We start from the raw sequence: 19,610 nt of genomic DNA, 5'->3' as shown, positions 1-19,610 counted from the left end.
TTTCCAAGGTTGGATTTGGCCAGGCTCTCACTATAAACAGGAGAGTCCTCTCAAAACATCAAGATAATGCGTTCTTTCTCTCAAGGAGAGCTATAGTCTAACTGGAAAGTAAGGCTTTAACAAAGAAATGGTCCCTTAAACTATTGGCTTCAATGACCCCTATTATGTTTTAACACATCAAAGAACTTTCTCAAACACAAAACAAGCCCCTATTTCATCATTTCTGGATGCCAGGTTAAATGAGGAAGCACTGTTGCTGCATTCAGATAACAAATACAGACATTAGAGAATACATGAATAGAGCATTTCAGTAATCACACTGGTAACTTCTATAACAAAGTAAAATCTCCAGAGAAGTAATTCAACTCATTTGATATTTAGAAGGAAAAATATTGATTAATACCTTGATTATAATTATATGATTATATGATTTTCCTCGAGTGTGTAAACACTCAAAATGTTTACTGTACGCTGATGACACGGTTATATTTATCTCTGATTCAAATCCTACTGTCATAAATTCCAAACTACAAACTGATCTTCATCTGATATATGACTGGCTGAAAAAGAACCATCTGACCATCAATGTAAAGAAAACGGAATGCATGTATTTTCACTCAACCAGAAAAAAACTTTTTTTAACTGATTCCATTACTTTGGCAAATCAAGATCTTGCTGTCACTAAGACCTATAACTACCTGGGTGTATTACTTGATTCACATCTTACATACCGGGAACACATCTCGAAATTAACAAAAAAGCTGAATCAGAAACTTTACGTATATAACAAGATTAGACCACATCTCTCTTTCTCAGTTTCTGAAACGTATTTACATGCTATTGTATTCTCAACATTGTCATACTGTCTGCCAATCTGGTCTCTCACCACTAAGGACATCACGGAACCTATAGCACGACTGTACTACAGAGCACTTAAGATTCACAGTAATCTCCCAAAATGGTCACATCACTGCAGTGCGCTCATACGCACAAATGCTTTGACTTATCAGAACTTTGTAAATACCATGCTCTTGCTTTTTATTTTCGTATTCAAAATAGCTCTTCACCTGCACTTATAGGTCTTCTCCCGACACAAACTTCGAGACCTCTACGCCTTACTAGGTCTGTCTCGCAGGCACTCATTCCAGTTCCACAGTACAAAAATAACTATGGTCAGAAATCGTTTTTCTATACTTACACTAAAATCTGGAATGACACTCCTTATCATATTCGAATATTATCGTCCTTCACTTATTTCAAAAAGTCATATAAACAGTTTCTTCTTAGTAGTCAAACTTGTACACACTGACTGCTCATGTACAGTTTTTTGGCTTGTTTTTTTTTGTATTTAATGTCTTGTTTGTATCTACCTAATCAATTACAATGTCTTGTATACATGTTCTGAATTTCTGTGTATTGTTTTTATGTTGCTGCAGAACAGGAACCTGCTGTAAACCAGTTTTTAAACTGAGCCAGGCCCGTTTTTTACTGTAACTATACTGTTGCTGTTGAATTTTCCTGTATAATAAATGAAATGAAATAATCACTCATTCAATACAAGCAGCAGTGGATTCCAATCCTCCCCCTTCAACTGTGATGCAATCAGCCCTCGGAGGATCTGCCTCTGATTGGTACGGGGTATTGACTTCACTAGACTCACCTGCCTTTTTTACTAGAGCGAACAGTGCGGTGTGCTGCATTCAACAATTAACAACTTCAAGGCAACCTATTCTGTAAAAAAGGCAAAAAGAACTTATCATACACAAATATTTTTAATACATTCCTAAAGGAATATATTTAAGAAAACATTTAGAATATAGAGTGCAGCCTTCGGGTTCCAGAAGTAAAAACTAATTTTCTCCACAGTGAAATTGACTTTTAACAATAGCTGATAAACCTTTATAGACAGAGCTGATGTGAGCTCCAAGGTTGTTAATCAATTGTATTCGATTTTTTTTAAGCCATCTTGTTAATTGAACTTATTTTTTAAAATAATTGTATTTAATAGCTGAATTCTTGGTGAAAACTCCATGATGCGGTACAGAAAATTCCACCAATCAGAGAGTTGCAGCGAGCGAGCAGCAAAAGAGGTATATATTCATATTTTGCATATTTATAGAATTAATGTTGTTTCTATAATAAACAACTTTAAATTAATAGTTTTATATTTCTCAAATATATGATTGTAGATCTTTCCCTCACCAAAGACATTGGCCTGCTCAATCTATGGTTTAAAAAAAATGTTTTGCTTAAAATAATAGTTAATAATAATAATAATGTAAGGTTGTGATTCACCTCGTGGCTGGTTGGCTTGGATCATTATTCGCTTTAACGAATACTTTGGATGCTGAATAAAACAAAATCTTTTTAAAAAACTTTTTTTAAATTCAGCCCAAAAACAAAATCTGGTATATGTTGCCTATAGTCACATTAACAACCATCACAAACCATCTATCTCTTTCCAAGAAATGTTTGACAAAAACTAAAACTAGATTAAAGTTGTTCCGGAGAGAACGAGAAATGTTTAGTTTCAGAATTTATAGCTTCGGCTATATAGGCTACTAGTATATGAAACATATAAGTTAAAAGACATTAATAGTCGTTAAAACGTTGTTCAAATTTGTAATCAGGCACTAAAGCGATTACCCAAAACATGCTTTGAACCAATCGGATTGCTTGGGTCCTTCGCTGGGACTCATCATCACTTCACCACTACACTACACAAACAACTTCTTCTGTGCTACTTTCTGTTGGTTTAGAAGGCGAACGCGTCGATTATAAGCAGCTTTCAAATGGCTGGGCAGGAGTCTAAAAGAACCCTCTTAAACGGTAATTCGTGGGTAATTTAGAAACATTTAACTAAATATCTGAAGAATCTGGGTTAATAGAGACGATTTAAGGTTTCCCCTTTCTTTACTGTTTACAATCTACTGTTCCACACTCCAGTCCGGTAGGTGGCGGTAATGTGACACATTTGCTGTATGCCAATCATATCAACAGAAGAAGAAGCGGCCGTGTCAGGGATCTTCAGCGCTTTTTTTACTTTCAGAATAACAGAAGGTAAACACCCGTAAATTCTCTCAGCAGTACAGATATAATAAAAAAACTTCATCAATACATTCTCAGTCGATATAAAGTCTCTTCGCTGATCTTCAGTCTGCAGTCTTTTTCAGTCAGTTATTCTTTCTGTCGATCGTGTGCGACTCTGACACGCCCAGAAACTGAAGATCATTACAAATAATATCCACCGATCATCTTTGGAATCCCCTAATTTACTGAAATCTACATCAATATGGAAAACATTTCGTTGTTCTTTATGTCCGTAGTGTTTATGGAAGGTAAGGATTATGTTTCGTTCTTAAACATTTTTGGTTTCTCTTTTGTAAAATACGGAATTGATCAATTGTCTTTTTTAATCTTTATTAAAACCTTAACTATACAAATAGTAAGAGCATACAAAAAGAGTCATTAATACAGAAAACAAAATATCAGACAAGAACAGAGCCAGGGGGAGTTACGCCTCCTTACCAAATTACTAAATTTGGCTTTGTGAATATGATATATTTCCCTAAAATGATAAATAGATTAATTATGTATATTTCTTTCAGTTTTTTACCCTTGTTAACATGGAGACCAAACAGCACATCCCTCCATAACAAAGAAAAATCAGCAATAAGTTTAACATTAATGTATTGGGAAAGATCTTTCCAGAAAGTGATGGTGTAGGGACATTTCTAAAACAGGTGTACCAATGTTTCTGGACATGATCCACATAAAGAACAGTTAACACATATGTCAAGTTTAAACCTAAGGAGATATTGCTTAGCAGGATAATACCTATAATTGTGAAAGAGACTTCTCTTACTTTATTCGTAAGAAGGTGGTGATGGCGCAGTGGATAAGACACATGCCTTTGGTGTGAGAGACCCGGGTTCGAATCCACTGTGAGACACCAATGTGTCCCTGAGCAAGACACTTAACCCCCAGTTGCTCCAGAGATGTGCAACCTCTGAAATATAGCAATTGTAAGTCGCTTTGGATAAAAGCGTCAGCTAAATGAATAAATGAATAAAGGTTGCGAAACATTTACCAATTGAGGTCAACCTAGGGTCTAAAACAGGTAGGCAATCAGGTTTTCCAGTCCCTTTTAATAGAGTTACAATACCAGATGGGATGGCATCCATAACAATTGCAAACTCTCTTGGGGTGATTGGAATGCCAAAAGTGTGAGGGAATAATTCATCAATGAACCGTTATCGTTTAATAGTTGGGATACTAGAATTATGTTATTATTGAATCAGGTTTTATAAAATAAGGATTTATTCTTGAATTTAATAAGCCGATTATTCCAGATGAAGCACCTATGTGGGGAGAAATTATGTTTGTAGATTAAAGACCATGCTAAGAGCATTTGTTTGTGGAATTTAGATAAAATTAAAGGAATTTTTTCTAGTTTATGATCACATAAAAGTAAAAATTCTAGACCACCAACCTTGGAGAAAATATAGTTAGGTATAAAATTCCATGTAGGTGTTGAATTTTTTAGAAAATGCTTTATTTTAAAAGTATTATTGAGGGTTGTAAAATCAAGAAAGTTTAGACCACCACGTTCAAATGTGTTCATAGTAACAGAGTTTTTCACAAAATGCATCTTGTTTTTCCAAATAAAATTGAAAGTGAATTGTCAATGGAATTACAGAGCTTTTTGTTGACAAACAAGGGGATAGCAGCATACGTAAGACGGGATAAACCTTCTGCCTTTGTCAACAAAACTCGTCATTTCAAAGATAAATCCCTCTGCAGCCATCGATTTAACTTCTTCTTTGTCTTATCACTAATTAAGTCAAAGTTTACAGAGCATCTTTCCTCCTCATTTTTATAGTAATCCCTAGATAAGTGATCTTATCTTTGATCGGTATGCTACAGATCTGGGAGATGTCGCTTTCTTTAAGGGGAAAAAGTTCACACTTCTTCAGATTTAAGCAGAGTCCAGAAGCTGCGAAAAATAATTCTATTGTTTTGATAGCAATTGGCACTGGCTGGCATTTTTTTAAAATAATGTAGTATCATCTGCAAGTTGGGTGAGGATAACTTCTCTTTCTGCAATTGAAATTCCTTTTAAAGCACAATTTTTAATATGGGTGGAAAGAAGTTGAGTAAATAAAATGAATAGGTAGGGGGAGGCAGTGCAGCCCTGTCGGATGCCTCTTTGCAGCTCAAATCTTGGCGATGTCCCATTTTTTAGTCTGATAGAGCTATTGCCTTTGAAATAAATTGTTCTAACAGCTTTACAGAAAGAAAATCACCAAAACCAAATTTCTCAATAGTTTGAAATATAAAGTTATGTTCTATTGCGTCAAAGGCTTTATAGAAGTCCAAGAAAAAAATAAAACTATCATCAGGACATAAAAATGAATAATCAATTATATCTAAGACAAGCCGAATATTGTTTGAGATGTCTTTTTCTCATTAATCCTGATTGGACTTCATTAATAATAGGGTCTTAGGGGGTAGAGAACCTTTTTCAACACTTTCTAATATTACTTCAAGTAGAAAGGGAGCTAAATCTAGTGTAAAAGCCTGATAAAATTCTACATCAACCATCAACTTGAAAAATAAAATGACCTGATGTATCACTGACAGATAAAAGAATAGTCCCTGGAAAATGATATTTTCGAGTCGCAACACCAGCAGAATGTTCAGACCCATGAGCCTTTCCCCATTGGGATCTCCATAATCTACCATCGTCTGGAATTGAGTGTGACTCTTGAATGAAACAAAAATCAGATTTGTGCTGCTTGACAAACAAAAATAACGCCTTGCGTTTAACAATATTCCTTAACCACCTGGCATTGAGAGTAGTGATAGATAAAGACGTATTAACAACAACGGATAGAACAATGTAAAAAATAAAGTTTGGATGAAATTAGACTTTAACTTTACTGTAAGGAGCTGCACCAATTCACTTAAATAGAATGTGCATAGTGAAACTTAGTGAAACAGTGAAAACTAAGGAGATACCTAGGTTTTCAGTCGACAAATTACACATACCAGTTATTAGCAATTAATAGACATAAAATGTTAGCCTATTGAACATTGCAAATAATTTAACAGGATGTAAAAGAAGTTGTCTTGTAAGCATATTCAGTCATGTCATTCAAGTGCTCAACAACCCTTATAAAAAAAAATTTTGATTTTTTTTTTTGAACAAGATAGAGTTTCTCAGAACAAATAGAAAAACATACACGCAGTGAATGACAAGCATTTTGGATATTATGGCTTAACTCGACTTAAAGGAGAACTCCGGTCAATTTAAAAAAAAATTAAATTTGGAGTGCTGTCAGAGAACAACGACAAAAATCGGTGTTGCCTACACTGTGTTATCCTCTTTTTAATATTTGCACCCTGTTGACTTAAATGGGGCAAGTTTTAAACCTGATTTTAGCCTCTTAACATCCTTGATGTGTCATTACATTGTGAGTGATTCCTTCAGAGTGAACACGGTGAATCTGACTGCAGTAGATGTGAATGATATGAATAAAATTGATGTTAATTCACCCAGCGCACATACCTGTATTTACTTCCTGTTTTCGGTCGAAGTCCACAGTAGTCGATTGTCGAGTGCGCACGGTGGTACTTAATTACGTTATAAATTAACCTATATAACCTCGAGAGCATGTAGATGTGAATTTGAGAACTTGTACAACAAATATTCGTACTTGTACGCTAAAATTTACGCTCACAGCTCCGATGTGAAAACCTGTAAAATAAAAATCCGAGGTTGAATGTTGAGATTTGCACTCCAGACAATAGTCACAAACCTGTATTCTGAATTTGAAGCCGCAGGGCGCAAAGGAGTTTTTTTTTTTTATTGGTTGGCGCCTGGCCAATGAAATGGGACTTCTTTTGTACGCGATGATGTCGCGAAACCCGCATCCTCCTCTGAGACGTTCTGAACTTGGCTTAATGCATTAGACAGTGATATTAAAAGAAATATATTATCAAACTCATTAAACACCATACTAATAATGCATTTTCTTACTAATATTTTGCAATTTCTATGGGAGGAAAACGCTTAACATGTAGGCTAATTAAACGTGTTGTGTTCATATTCTAGACTCATCTGCTTTTCTGTACATAGGTATGCATTATTAGTATGGTGTTTACCGAGTTTGATAATATATTTATAAGTCCTTCCAAAAAGTGTAAACAAAACAATTATTAAAAATCATCTGTTAGACTATGTATCTGAAAAGGATTTCATACTGAGCTACTAGCAATCTTCTTTATTTATACAAGTGCAAAAAAGTGCTCAGTGCATTTTAAAAATTTAACAAACGTTTTGGTCACGCAGGACCTTCCTCGGTACCTTTAATATTTCAAAAATAATTTTATGGAATTATTCAATAAATAAAATCCATTTTTGTTGTACAAATTAACAATGTGCATGTTACATAATCTACTTTATACTCAGGCAGACAGCTGCAGGTGCCACAACATAAAGAGACATGTCAGTTTTAGTGACACAGGACCCTAACCTAACCCTAAAACATGCGATGTGCCAATTAGTGATGCACGATATATCGACCATATATCGATATCGGCCGATAAATGGTCTTTTTTGATGTTATCGATCCGATAAGAAAATTTGGCCGATATATCAAAGCCGATAGATAATAGATTATTTACTTCAGTTGAGAGATGCGCGCTGTTCGCCATGATGGTTCTGAATGATTGGATTCACTTCGAAAAGGAAGATACAGTTCAGTGCAACATGTGCAGCACAAATCTGTCACATAGGCTTCATAACACTATAATAAAAACGCCTGTAAAAGAATGTTGTGAATTCTTGTTCGCCAGTGTTTCAGCGCGACGAGCGCGTTGTTTTGGAAAGAGCGCATCTATGGAGTTAAGCCTTCATGACAAGCATAGTCAAGTTCTCTTGAGCATTCGCAGCATTCTGTGCCATTGTAAGTTGTAATATGTTTATTTTGTGTATATATATCTGTATTATTATATATATTATATATAATTATATATATTATCCTATATTATTAATCTAATATAGGATGCGTTTGGTTGAGTTAATGAACGATGCAGTAGCGCTTCATTGTACCGGTGATCATCTTTATAGCCTATTTAGCGTGCGCGCAGCTCAAACAGCAATGCACATTCCTAACTATAATTGGGACTGTCATATACATGCCATTATAATGAGAACACTATTGTAATAAAACATTGTGAATTCTCTGGGTTTAGTTGCCGTGTTTCAGCGCGTTGTTGTGGGAATAGCGCGTCCAGAACAGGGATTACTACAACATTGTGACCAGCACAAGTTCGATTGTGCATTCACGTCATTTTGTGCAAATAAGTCATAATATAAAGTTGATGTAAAATAAATATCTGATTAATCTCACATATGATGCGTTTCGTGGATTTAAACAGCCAGCTAGAAAAGTTCTTCAGTTTCCCAGTGCTCGTTCTCTTCAGCTTAAGCACGCGCAGATTGAACAACAATGCAAAACATTAAAAGCTATGATTGGGACTGTCATATAATTATAATTGTATTCACTATTGTAATAAATTTGTAAATTCTTTGGGTTTGCATTCTTCAGCAACCGTTGAGTTGATTAACCTTCTAGCAAAGCGATTCGGTTTTAACGTTCGTTCTCTTCAGCTTCAGCGCGCGCAGCTCACACAGCAATGTCATTTGAAACAGTAAGCTATTAAAGTTTTTTACTATCACTGTAATATTAAAAATGTTTAATTTTTTTCAAAAACATTGTGTTATAATTAATAACTACCATTATTTTGTTCTCGTATTTTTTCATCAACGATATGGTTTGATAAAAATAATTTCCTTATTGTCCGTGCAGAGGCGATTCCATTTTATTGATCCATTTTGTTTCTTTATATGCAGCCCAATGTTATCCAATGACTTGTTTGCATTATTTAGGTATTTAATTTTTTGTTAGGCAATAGATTTTTTGATAACACTTTACAATAAGGTCTCATTTGTTAATGCATTAACTAACAGAGAGCAATAGCCTTTGTTATAGTAGTTAATAAAATATGTGTGTTCATGTTAGTTCACAATGCATTGACAGATGTTAACAGATACAACTTTCTTAAAAATGTCTTATAAAATTGTTGGTTCATGCTAACTAATGCTAACAAAATTAAACCGTATTATAAAGTGTTACCATTTTTTTAATAAAGAAAGTTGCCCATAGGAGTGTAAAATTTATTTTAAAAGTTAAGGAATCTTACACTGGTTCAAACTAGGCTGTACTGTATTGTATATGTTTGATTTATGTTAAAAGTGTTTGAGACGAGGCTTTTAATGGTGAGCCTTTTGTTTATGTATACAGGCTATCAAAGTATATACATTTTTTTAATTTAGATTTATCGGCCAATATATCAGTTATCGGCTTTCAAATGTAAAGAATTATCGGTTATCGGTATCGGCCAAAATGTTCATATCGGTGCATCCCTAGTGCCAATTGCGTCATGTGCCACTTACATAACAATTTGCTTTATGCTGTCAAACAAATGATTTATTACATTGCTGAGTTAATGTGTACAACATTATTATACATAATTCGATAATAATTATTTTTTAAATATTAAAGCCACAGATGAGAATCTTGCGCTGGCCAGCATTACTCACTTATACTGACACCTACTGGCCGGACGCGACATTATTCGTAGTGACCCATGATAGATTTATTTTATGTCTTTCCTAGAATGGGCAGTTTGTGACTTTGCAAGATAAACAAAGTAGCACTGGAATTACAAAACATTCAGTGGCACAAACCAATATCAAATAGCTAAAGACGTGACACAAAGTTTGAAAAAATATATCGATAAATAAAACGACTTTAATGCGTTTAATTGATATTTAAAAATATCACAAAATTAGGCTATTTATTTAGGATTTTGTGTCATAATTACGTCAGTATTTGTCAGTCACTGGAGGTGTCACAACATACAGTGACGTTCCGCGACTCAGTGTCGGTCAGGTGTCATGTCAGTGTCAGTGTGTCGCGATAATGTCAGTGACACATGCCACTATCCACTGGCACATGCCAATGAAGACCGTATGTGCCACCGGATGTGCCAGTATGCAAAGTGACATATGCCATTGGCTTCTGTGCGTCAGATGCCGTGTCACTTAATGTTAATGCTGCTGCTGGAGTTTTATGTGACAGGTTTTCACATTGGAGCTGTAAGTGTAAATTACATGCTCTTGAGTTTTGCTGCTCTTTTACCTTCATAGATATAACTACAGTGCCTTCAAAATGTGATCAGAGGAAGAATGTGGCCTATTGCAGCATTTTACAGCTTTCAGATGCATCCAAAGAAGTCAAATGAGATTTTAATTTAATTTGTTTCTCTGTGTTTTCCAGGTGTGTTTAGTGAAACACGGTCAGTGAAAGCGGGAGAGTCTATCACGCTACACACTGGTCTCACTGAAATACAGAAAGATGAGGTGATGGACTGGACGTTTGGAGCTGAACAAAATCTCATAGCTAGAGTAAGAAAAGAAAATAACCCCACAATATATAATGAAGAACTTAATGGGAAATTCAACGGTAGACTGGAACTGAGTGGTCAGACTGGAGATCTCACCATTTTAAACACCAGATCCTCAGACGCTGGAGTTTATGAAGTTTCCAACAGCATCAACAGCTTTAGGAAGAGTATCAGTGTCAGTGGTGAGTGTCTAATTCATTTCAATGTTATTATTCGCTTATTTACATTGTTTCTCTGTACTTAATTACTCTCAAATTGAACTCTTAAACATATAAGATGTACAAAGTGTCCATGTGTCTTAAAGAATCTAGACATTTGTAAGGCAGATTTCCAGTTATAGGAAATGACCTGGATGTAGTTTTAATTGTTTTAGTCAGTTGCGTTTCCTTCGAGGAGGCATGGAAGGCAGTGACTCCTTATTAAAATTTATGAGAAAATAATCCGTATTACAAAACTAAAACAACGCAAATCCCTAAAAGCATCCCTACAACTTCTGACTTGTGATTGGGACATGAATTTACCATTTATTTATATATACTGTGAGGAACTTACCTCTTTTTTTCACTTCACCACCGCACACCACTGGTTTTAGTGTAATAATATAATACAACTATGTGGATGGGTGACTGGATGATTCCTCAAAAATGAAATCTGCATGACCTCACAAAACAGAAGTCATGTGATCATCACTGACAAGTCAACAGTGTGTTTATCTACAGTTCATAGTGTTTGTTATAGATTGGATTCATTCATTTTAAGGGTTCACACTGAGCAAATGTAAGCTGGTGATTTCCAGCAACGGTTTAGAGTTGAACTTTATGCAAATGAGCTGCGAAGAGATGTGATGATAGCCAATGAGAAAGCAGAATGTGATCCGTCACCTGATACACACTGATGGTGGACCACACTGAAAAAATTTGGTGTAACAATAGTTTTCACTTAGAAATTGCTAGTAATTTCACACATGGTTACAAAGAAACAAGTGTGAAATTTAAGTGTGAAAGTTTGAAGTATCTGAAATTGTATTTTCTTGTAAAACATACTATTTGAAAAATCTTTTTTTTTTTCTGTGTAGAAGCGTCTGCTAGAAACCAACAGCTCTGTGATCTCCTTCACTGTGGCTTTACAGTAATGACTCTGTCTTTAGTTCGTTCAGGTCTGTCTCCAGGAGCGATAGCGGGGATTGTTATTGGTGTTATAGTGTTGGTGGCTGCAGCTGCTGTTGGCATTTACTTTGGCTACAAGAAAAAGGGACAAATGTGTAAGTAATTACAGCTGATATAGCATGAGATAAATACTGTGCTGGAGATTAAGTTTGTGCCTTTGTGTTTGTGATTGTATGTGTTTTTATGTTGTTCTTTATCCAGCAGCATTATTAATAACTATCATTAATACTCATATTAAAGATGACAGTGATATGGCAGATTATGAAGATTTAATGAACTGAAAGCAGGACGAAGATGTGGAGCAAATTATTAGTGTTACTTTTGTTCATTTCTGTTATTTTTGATTGTTCTTATAATTTTTGTTCCATATTTCTCTGTTTCTACAGTATGAGTTGTGTTGCTGGTAAGTAACTCAAATATTTCTCTAAATACATTCACTTATCATTATTAACATGTGCTTATTTTAGCAATGTGTGAATTGTTTTGACGAAGGAATGTGAGTTATATAATATATACGTTTCACTGTAATGAGCTGTTTATGAACATGAGAAAGTGACAGAAAGAAATCCTTCGAATTTTGCTCTTTTATCATATCAGTCTCAATCCTCATGATGCTGTGAAATCACACATCGGTGAAGTTTTCATAAACAGCCTTCATTTGAAGAGATCTGATGTATTTTAAATTGTTTTAAATCTAAATGAAATTATTTGATCATGAAAATCAAAATATTTTTCCTAAAAAAGACACTAACTTGAGATATTTAGAAGGTGTTCTTAACATAAGTAATATTAAATTGATATGGTATTGATGTCTAATATATCCACTGATCTTCCCATTTGAGTGGATTCGTCACTGTTATGAACAAACACTTTTGTGTGACACATATGACACAAAACGGCAGTGTTTTGGATTGTGTCTAGTCGTTTTTTTATTGTGTCTGTCTCTTAATATCTTGTTATTGTCAGATTCCACAAAACACAGAAGAAATATGCCAAACGACGCAGAGCCTTTGATAAAGTAAAACTCTCCCGAAAGCTTCAGGACGAAACCAATGTGACATTTTCATTATTCAAAATAAAACATATTTCTCTTCATGTGAGCCTCTGAAATCCTCTGTGTGCAGATACATCTGATCTAAACCTCACATTTCATTCCTGTCACTCAGTGCATATAATGAATACTGGATAAAGCACTTACTGTTTCTGCAATTATTAGACTAAATATCTGATGAGAAATGTCATGTATGGACTATATAGGAATGACATGTGACGCTTTAGTTTGAACACTTTCTAAACGTTTCTAGAAACATGTGTTTGTACCACACTGACAGTTCTGCTCTCTGTACGAAATTTGATGACGCTTTTATTGCAGGGACACATTTATTTCTATTTCTTACATTATAATGTAAACTGTGCCTTATTTTTATGCTATACACTTAATTTCCCTTAGTTTCATCTCTGTTTTGTGTTATCTGAAGTAAATCTGCCCATCTTACTCTCTGATTGTGAATGCAAATTTAAATAATCTGTTACGGGTGGTGATTTATCATTGTTGTGTGAATTTATTGATTTTATTTTAAATTTTGATTGTTACCTTTTTTATTTTTTTTAATGATTTTATTAGAGAAGTTTCAGCTTTGGATTTTTTTTGTATTGCTGTTTTAAGCTTAATGAAAAACCTTTTCACTTCACTGAATAAAATAATAATAAATTAACCAAAACTATATTCGTTTGTTGCTATTGTCTGGTTTGTTCAGTCTGTAAAAATGAGACGAGCAGAATCGTCCGAGAGCTTCAGTAATATGAAGTAATGGATGTGGACTTCTGACAAACAGATCAATGTCCAATGCACTGCTATTCAACTCTTGCTCTCTAGAGACACATTTACTAAACAGGACAGATTATCATGAGAGCTCAGTTTCATTAAAGCGCTGATGGAAGTGAAAAGTTCCAGTAATGCCAAAATTAAAAAATACTGCTAATTTTCATAATGACCAACATATTTTACCAAGAGTTGAGATGCAGTTAATGAAACATGTTAATAGGTGTGGAGCTCACAATGCTATAGCTAATGCTGTTTAAAAAATAAAAAAATCCACCAGATGGAGTCAATTATCATTTAAATCAATATCACACCACTGACGATCAGAGTAGAAAGATGTAAGCATCAGTACATCAGCAAAATCAATTTTTAGTCTCTAGTATTAACCTAAGTAGTATTACTAAGTATAACAGTGTTACTATTTTGTGTAGGCCTAACTGTATAATCCTGTTCATTTCTTTTTTTTACCTTTTGTGAATCGGTGTCTTTAATTAAACAATCAACATTGATGCAGTAAACTTTCACCTTTAACATGTTATTCAACATTTGAGCTTTACTCGCGTTGACCAGCTGTTAAACTCAATCCTGAAGATGGTGTCTAATCGACTGTCATTTAAAAGCTTTATGTTTCATGTTGGCCTATTTATATTGAATGGTGGAGCTAATCTTGGAAAGGTGAATTTCAGGTTAAGAACACTAGATGACGCTCTAGTGTAGTATAAAGGGGGTCGCAGACCGGACGAGAAGCGGAGCGCCGCTCCGTGTCGCGTCTAGGACAACTCTCGAGGTATAGCCTACTTTATAGCCAGCAATATTGTTATGTTTAAGGACATAATGGAATTAAGATAATGTCTGTTCTATGTAATGATTGAACGGTACAATTAAATACAATCGTTGCTAAGTCTGCAGTCTGAACACACTTTATCTCAGAGCGTCCGTTAACTAGGGTTGGGTACCGAAACGCGGTGCCAATAGGGAACCGGTTCCGACGTAAACGGTAGTAACCAGACCGAATAAGAACGAAAATTTCGGTGCCTGATTTCGGTGCCTGACTCTCTATGTCATAAGGCGCACAAACGCAAGGTCTCTCGCTCTCTCTCTCCTTCTCCGCCGTGCGCGCACTACGGTTTGGAGCACAGTCTGTTCTGTCTCGCATGCGCGCTCTTGCACGCTCGATCTAGATTGCGGGAGATTTTAACTAATTTGCGGGCATCAGGGCCGTTATCAATATGCGGGAGACTCCCGGAACGTCTGCTGATGGCGGGGGGATTATTAAAGATGCCAAAGTCAAAACGCTCCAAGGTTTGGCTGCATTTCACGTGTAAAATTACGCGTAAGAACGCCCTCTGGGTGTGCCGATTGTCTGAAGCCATGAATCACGCCAATCCATTGGCTGATGGCGCGGGCGCCGCCTTATTACTGTATATTGGCACGCGCATCATCTGCTCCTCAAATTTCCAGGGGTGGTAAAAGTAGTCAAAAATTATACTCGAGTAAAAGTATATATAGGCCTACCTAAATAAAAAATGACTCCAGTAAAAGTAGAAAGTCCTCCATTCAAACATCACTTGAGTAAAAGTACAAAAGTATCCGATTCAAAACGTACTTAAGTACCGATAGTAAAAAGTAAATATTCAAACTGTAAATATAAATAATTAAACAGATCAATTGTTTTGGGAGTGATATGCAATGTTTTAATTGAACAAATTATTAGATACTGCAATTAAGAATTTGTTAGATTTGCAATCATAAGAGACAATGAAGCACCTTGCATCAATTCTAAACAATTTCATTAACTTTAGTGACAGCATATTATGCTTAATTTTTAAATTAAGAAAATCTCACCTAATTCTGTAAACATGGGCTACAGAGAGCCATGTCAGCTGGTATTATTACATGTTAAAAATACATGTGATTTTTATTATAATAACAACTTTATAATATCTTAATGATATAATTAAAAATATTATAAATATATAGTGCAAATTTAACAAAATACTAATTTATTCTAATATTAAATATATTATAAAATACTAATTTTTCCAGCCAACTAACATGCTATGGTCATTAAATGTTTTTGGTTTTTTTTCCTGAGGTAAATGTAACGTTATATGACATACTGTTCTCCAGCTGTTTTATTGACCTCTTTCCGCGGTTGAAAAACACTGATTTATTGATATTATGTATAAGGTATATACATTTCGGTAAGTTGTACTGTATCTTTCAACATAGGCTACCTATTATTGTTCATTTGTGTTTATTTACAATTAACTAGTAGTAAAGAGATTAACGGCACCCCATATAGCAGGCGCTAGCTATCTGTCACGTCACATTTAAAAGCTCCAAAACGGTATTTATTGTTTAAATTTCGTAATTAAATTGACAGAATCTGAGAGCTGAGAATTTGTTTCATATCAAAAGTAACCTAATCTGTCTTGTCAATGTCCTCTTTGCTTCGCGATTTTTCTCTGCGTGAGAAAGTGGATGTGTGTCGTTAGAGTGTGTGGAAAGTGTCAATTGCGTGAGTCTCACACTGAATGAGTGAGAGTTGGCAGCCATGCAATAGACATGTTCCATAACATTAGCTGAATCAAATAGAAGATGTGCAAGACTCAAGGTTAGCGGAAATCTCGGGATCATTGCTGGGCAAAGCTGCACCTTCACCTGTTTCTGCGGTCATCTTCCACAATGGCGAACTGACTGCTATGTGAGCTTATGCTGGCAAAGAGCTTGCGCATTCTTTTTTTCAAAATAATACCAAGTTTTTCATTGGTTTGGAAAGCCAGTGTAATAAATACTTGGAGCAGGCATGGGGAAATGTAACGGAGTAAAAAGTAAACTTTGTCTTTAATATTGTAGTGGAGTAAGAGTAAAAGTAGATGCAAATGAAACATACTCAAGTAAAGTAGGCTACAGATCCCCGAAAAAAATACTTAAGTAAAGTAACGAAGTATTTCTACTTCGTTACTTACCACCACTGCAAATTTCTCTGGAGAAAGAAAGCTTGTCGGCAGCGCGAGGAGATTGGCAGCGAACGCAGCGTCTCGTTCCCTATTCAGAGAACATACAGTAACCAGAGACGTTCTCTTTCGTAGGTTACTCAAAGCTGCGTAGCTAAGACGCAGTGGGAACGAAACACCAAACTCGCCAAGCTAAGCGCTGCCGTAACTAGTACAATGACCAGATAACTTACATGACTGGTTCAAGCAGACAAAACATGGGAACCTGGAGCCATGTCGATATTAGATTACCCTGGTAGTAATCTCTATTAATCTACAGTAGTATTACATTGTTTGATACAATATTGTTTTATTTGATATTATGTAAATGTGAATTTTTATTTTATATTGGTTTATTTATTATTACCATATGTTACTTGTATTTATATTGTTTAAAGATTTAAGTTAAATTTGTGTCCAGTTTGGCCCTGTAAATAAAATGGTATTATTTTTTGACAAAGTGTGTGCGGTTTCGTTTTCTTAAGTACCGTTTCAAGAATCGTTTAAGCACCGGAACCGTTTAAAAAATACCGAGTAAGTACTGGTGGTATCGGATAAAACCCAACCGATACCCAACCCTACCGTTAACTGAATGAATTGAGAATCTCGTCTGAAAATCCGATAACATCAGCAATTTTCATTCAAGCAGCTGATTTCTGTAAATGAATGTAAAACTAAATGTATATTGCAGCACAGGGTGAAGTCAGTATACATTAACGACAATATGAGAGAAATAAATGTAAATTTAATATAAAACGTAAATGGCGCTCTGTGGCGCGGCAGGGTTTTGAACAAGGTCGTGAGCCGTAGCTGGGCACCGCGGACAGATGCCGAATGGCGCCGCCGGTGTGTGTACACTCATAGAGAATAATGTGTTCGAATTTTAAAGACATGGTGCTGCGCTTCTCGCCTGGTGTGCGACCTATATTTGTAACGGAGTAAAAAGTAAACTGTGTCTTTGATATTGTAGTGGAGTAAGAGTAAAAGTAGATGCAAATAAAACATACTCAAGTAAACTACAGATCCCCGAAAAAAATACTTAAGTAAAGTAACGAAGTATTTTTACTTCGTTACTTACCACCACTGCACATCCTTACACTAATTTATGATGTCTAAACTATGGAAAAAACACATGGAAGCTGCGAAATCATATAGAGAAGGACTTAGTTAGCAGGAAAGAGCGCAGAATTTTGACGAACTAAAGTTAATATGTGGTTAAGATCCGAACAAGCTAGCTTCTCTAGCCCTTACCACTATTCTTCCTTCTATTTCTTATCCCGACATAGGCTACGTTCAGATTGTCAGTCCAAAAAAAGCACATGAAATCCGTTTCAAGCTACATCCATATGTGGTTTGAAATCCTATTCAAATCCAGCAGGAGTCCACAGGCCGGCTACACATTCCCATGTTGTAAAATTTAAATAAGACAACATCTTTACTGCAAATGCAAACCCCTCCATCAATTCAACATCATTGCCATATTGCCAAAGAGCTGCATGAACACACAACTCGGATCTGAACAGTTGCGATACACAGTGTGGACATCATTTTAGATCAGATTCCAATCGGATACAAAGACAATCGGATTTGGACTGACAGTGGGAATGTAGCCATAGTTAACTACGTCAACATTTTAGCCATAGTCAACGCTTCATTTACACATGTGGCTAATGCTGTGCCTCTCTCAACCACAAACGCCTTCTCTCATCTGTTTTTTGCACTCTTCTCTTTAACTTTTGGCAGTCTGTAGAACTCTAAATGTTTTTTCCCGGTGCGAACGATTAGTACAGACCAAAACACGACTATTTTTCAGCAGCAATAATCAGCCAAATATGCTAGTCCGTTCAGTTCAGTGGCATTGTTTACGTTCAGTGCCTTCAAAATGGCCGACTTCCGGATTGATGACGTGTAGTGAAAACCCTCTATAGCACGTCACGTGACAGACAGTGTTTATTCACTCTAGTTTAGTAAGGATTAGAATTAGAAAGCAATGAAACGCAAAGCCTCAGTGGAGAGGACAGATATAATGCAGTGACTGTCACTGAACATGAGCTAATCTGATTAATATCGACAAACAGAAAAGACATTATAACAAACATTATTTGGACAGCGTATTAACGACTACTTACCAACATCTGGCACACGTGACCTGATGCCAAATATCGCGATGTGTTCGGAATGAGACTTCTTCAGCGCTATTTCCTACTGATAAAATTAGCGTCTGTTATTGACGGCACAGGTTTCCCATTGAAAGCAATAAAGTTCCTAATTCGTCATAGAGTGACGCCAAGGGGCGCCTTTGGCATCTTCATTGTGACATAGCTTGACCATGCTTCACTTTTTGACGCTTTTTTGACTCACTTTTTGACTCTCAAACACTGATCCTGGGGCTTTTTCTGATTCAGACAAAGACCCTCATGCTCACCCTGATCTTGTCTCCAACACTGACCTAGTCCTGACTCCAACATCCAACATGTACCATGGCTTTTCATCCTGGTTCCTTGCTGATTCAGATTTGGACCCTGGTTGTAATCCTAGCAATGACACTAACAGTTATCTTTGTGTCAATGCTAATCTTAGTCTTGACTCTCATATTTGCCTCTGAACATACTTTCATCGATTATTAAGATTTGTCTGTCCATGGACATGTCTGTGCTTCACACTTTAAATAGTCTCTGCCATTTTCGCCAAGAATATATATCAGAGAAGCTTTGGTAGATCTTTTGCAACTTGAGATTGTAAGGAACCTAGCTATATGAAATATTAATAATCAATAATATTTTGTTATGATTAATTATGAATATTTGGGTCAGTTAATTGGATTAACTTGACATGGCTAAATTAATATTACAATCAATTAATCAGTTCGTCCAACGAACTCTTTTGATTATTAATTTATTCTTAGAAAAGGGTATCTTCCCTGGCCACAGAAGAATAATTATGTCTTAGCATGTACAGCGTTTTGAGCCTGTAGCAAGAACAAACCGTAAAGGGTCTTCGTATTGCAAGCGAATCAGAACCAAAATACATAAAGTGCATACGCTTTATTAACTAAATCATAAACATAAATAAACTAAACACACATAT

General features: G+C 35.6%; 1 protein-coding gene across 5 annotated transcripts; it reads left to right on the top strand.

The window, feature by feature from the left end:
* Positions 1-2,687: 2,687 nt before the first annotated feature.
* LOC143735317 (uncharacterized) lies at positions 2,688-13,428 on the top strand. 5 transcript variants are annotated; one of them, XM_077225472.1, is made up of 4 exons: positions 2,688-2,829; positions 10,410-10,718; positions 11,684-11,797; positions 12,089-13,428. In XM_077225472.1, exons 1-4 carry the CDS (start codon positions 2,793-2,795, stop codon positions 12,091-12,093), a joined length of 465 nt encoding a protein of 154 aa, XP_077081587.1. In that variant the 5' UTR covers positions 2,688-2,792; the 3' UTR covers positions 12,094-13,428. The 5 variants fall into 5 exon arrangements, with proteins under 5 accessions (XP_077081587.1, XP_077081585.1, XP_077081586.1 ...); XM_077225470.1 differs by having other exon boundaries at positions 2,709-2,829; positions 11,943-13,428; XM_077225471.1 differs by having other exon boundaries at positions 2,717-3,338.
* The last annotated feature ends 6,182 nt before the right edge of the window (positions 13,429-19,610 follow it).

This window comes from Siphateles boraxobius, unplaced genomic scaffold, assembly GCF_051911475.1.
Source record: "Siphateles boraxobius isolate OS27281-9 unplaced genomic scaffold, OSU_SipBor_1 13, whole genome shotgun sequence".
Lineage (NCBI taxonomy): Eukaryota > Metazoa > Chordata > Actinopteri > Cypriniformes > Leuciscidae > Siphateles > Siphateles boraxobius.
The sequence above is the reverse complement of the archived record's forward strand: the minus strand, read 5'-3'. Positions and strand labels throughout refer to the sequence as shown.